Consider the following 2,334-nt stretch of genomic DNA (forward strand, 5'->3'; position numbering starts at 1 on the left):
GGCAAAAATGTAATTAATTCAGAAAATCTTTTCAGGACCCCACCTTGAAGTTTTGGGACCCCACTTTGGGTCCCGACCCCAACTTTGGGAAACAATGCTCTAGCCCTCTTGATGTCCTGCCCTCATCTCTTTTTAAAGATATTTTAACTGTATTGGCCCAAGTGTTGTAAAACTGATACTCCCTTGGTTCTGGTTCTGTACCCGACTGCTTCAAACAGCTGTGTTCTGTCCTCTGTTAAAAAAGCCTCATTTGGACTCTTCTCTGCCTGAAAGCTAAGACCGATCTCCAAACTACCATTTTTATCAAAAATCCTGGAGAAGGTGGTAGCTGAACAATTGATTTGCTGTTTGGAGGAAAATGACATTATGGACATTTTTCAGTCTGGATTTCGCAAATTTCACTCCACAGAAACAGCTTTATTAAAGGTTTCCAGTGACTTGTTGATGGCAGCTGACTCTGGAAACTACACTGTACTGGTTTTATTGGACTTAACTTCAGTGTTTGACACTGTGGATCACTCTGTTCTTATCAACAGACTGAGAGATAATTTTGGTATTTCTGGCTCTGTTTTAAACTGGTTCACTTCTTATTTATCTGAACGGTCTTTTACTGTTTTTATGAATCAGGTTTACTCTGATGTTGCACCGCTGTCTTGTGGGGTACCCCAAGGTTCAGTTTTGGGTCCAATCCTCTTTTTATTGTACCTGTACCCTTTAGGAGGTATTTTAAAACGTTACAGTAATGTGTCCTACCATCTGTTTGCTGATGACATACAGTTGTACTGTTCCTTTTGACCCTCTGAGCTCTTCAAACTATCTGAACTCAGTAACTGTCTGTCAGAAGTCAAAACATGGCTGAACAACAACTACCTGCAGTTAAATGCAAACAAGACTGAAACTCTTATTATCGCCCCTGATGATAAAATCCCTGTAATCAGGCAGCACCTTGTTTTTTTAACCCCTTCAGTGAAAAATAGTCTCAGAAATCTGGTTGTCGTCTTTGATGGTTCTATGTCTTTTGACAGTCATTGTAAAATTTTAGTTCGTAACTGTTTTTATCATTTAAGGAACATTTCAAAGCTGAGATGTTTTGTGTCACAGAAGGAACTAGTGATGGTTGTTCACGCTTTTATTCCTTCTCGTTTTGATTACTGCAACAGTCTTTTTACATGTTTAAACAAATCCTCGTTGACTCGGCTTCAGTCTGTGCAGAACGCTGCAGCGAGGTTAGAGAGCCCACATTACACCTGGTTTAGCCTCTCTGCACTGGCTCCCTGTGACTTTSAGGAGTCATTTTAAAATGTTAGTTTTAACTTTCAGAGCACTTCATGGTCAGGCCCCCAAATACATACTGGACCTTCTGAAGCCTCTCTGTCCATCCAGGACTTTGAGGTCTTCTAATCAAATGCTGCTGGTGGTCCCTGGAACCCATTATAAAACCCGTGGAGATGCTATAGAAATAAAGTTTACTTACTTACTTACTTAATTTCTTTCATATTTTGTGTTGTTACATTTTTAACGAAGCTCACGCAGAGCTGAGGGCAACAGTTACACAGTTTTGGGGTGGGGGGGTTGTTTGTTAAAATGTCACTGAATGACATTTAAAGCACAGCTGGATCAAAAAGAAACCTTGTTAATCTGTTACAACTAACGAGACGCGTTTTCCTGTCGACACATTTCTGCTCTACTGTACAGAAAGTGTAAAGGAGGGCTTGTTAACATGAAGTTAAAGCAGCTTTAATTTAGTTTAATTAAATTACACAGTGTTTTATTGCTTCACAGTGTTTGACCTTYTTCACAGTTTGCTGCAGATCTGGATGACTTAGTGACATTTTAACAAATGTTGGGTAATTCTTCTCTGCAAACTGCGCCTGCAGGCATCGTTTTCACTTTGGATATGAGCCACTCGTTCATCCTGAACTAACCTGACAAACATTAGCATAACAGGACTGTTAGCTGTTAGCTTTTAGCTGTTATCTGTTAGCTTTTAGCTGTTAGCTGTTAGCTTGAGAGGCTGATGAATTACTTTGTTCTGACTTTGCATTTTATCTTTTTCAGTTAGTGCCTGGATGATGAGCAAGTCCTCAGGTGAGTTCATCCATCCATCTATTCATCCATCCATCCATCCATCCATCCATCCATCCATCCATCCATCCATCTGTTCATCCATCCTCCATCCATCCGTACATCCTTCTATTCATCCATCCATCCATCCATCCATCATCCATCCATCATCCATCTGTTAATCATTCATCCATCCATCCATCCATCTGTTCATCCATCCTCCATCCATCCGTACATCCATCCATCTGTTCATCCATCCTCCATCCATCC

The 2,334-nt window shown here is 40.5% G+C and overlaps 1 protein-coding gene across 2 annotated transcripts in view; it reads left to right on the forward strand.

Moving 5' to 3' along the window:
• The window catches only part of LOC106529768 (receptor activity-modifying protein 3), a 59,194-nt gene that overhangs the window by 45,093 nt on the left and 11,767 nt on the right, over positions 1-2,334 (forward strand). For both annotated transcript variants that reach the window (XM_014025271.1, XM_014025270.1), the window contains exon 2: positions 2,059-2,088. In XM_014025271.1, the coding sequence (XP_013880725.1) occupies positions 2,070-2,088 (19 nt within the window). In that variant the 5' untranslated portion in view covers positions 2,059-2,069. The remainder of the gene's footprint in view (positions 1-2,058; positions 2,089-2,334) is intronic.

Source organism: Austrofundulus limnaeus, unplaced genomic scaffold (genome assembly GCF_001266775.1).
Source record: "Austrofundulus limnaeus strain Quisiro unplaced genomic scaffold, Austrofundulus_limnaeus-1.0 Scaffold464, whole genome shotgun sequence".
Taxonomy (NCBI): Eukaryota; Metazoa; Chordata; class Actinopteri; order Cyprinodontiformes; family Rivulidae; genus Austrofundulus; species Austrofundulus limnaeus.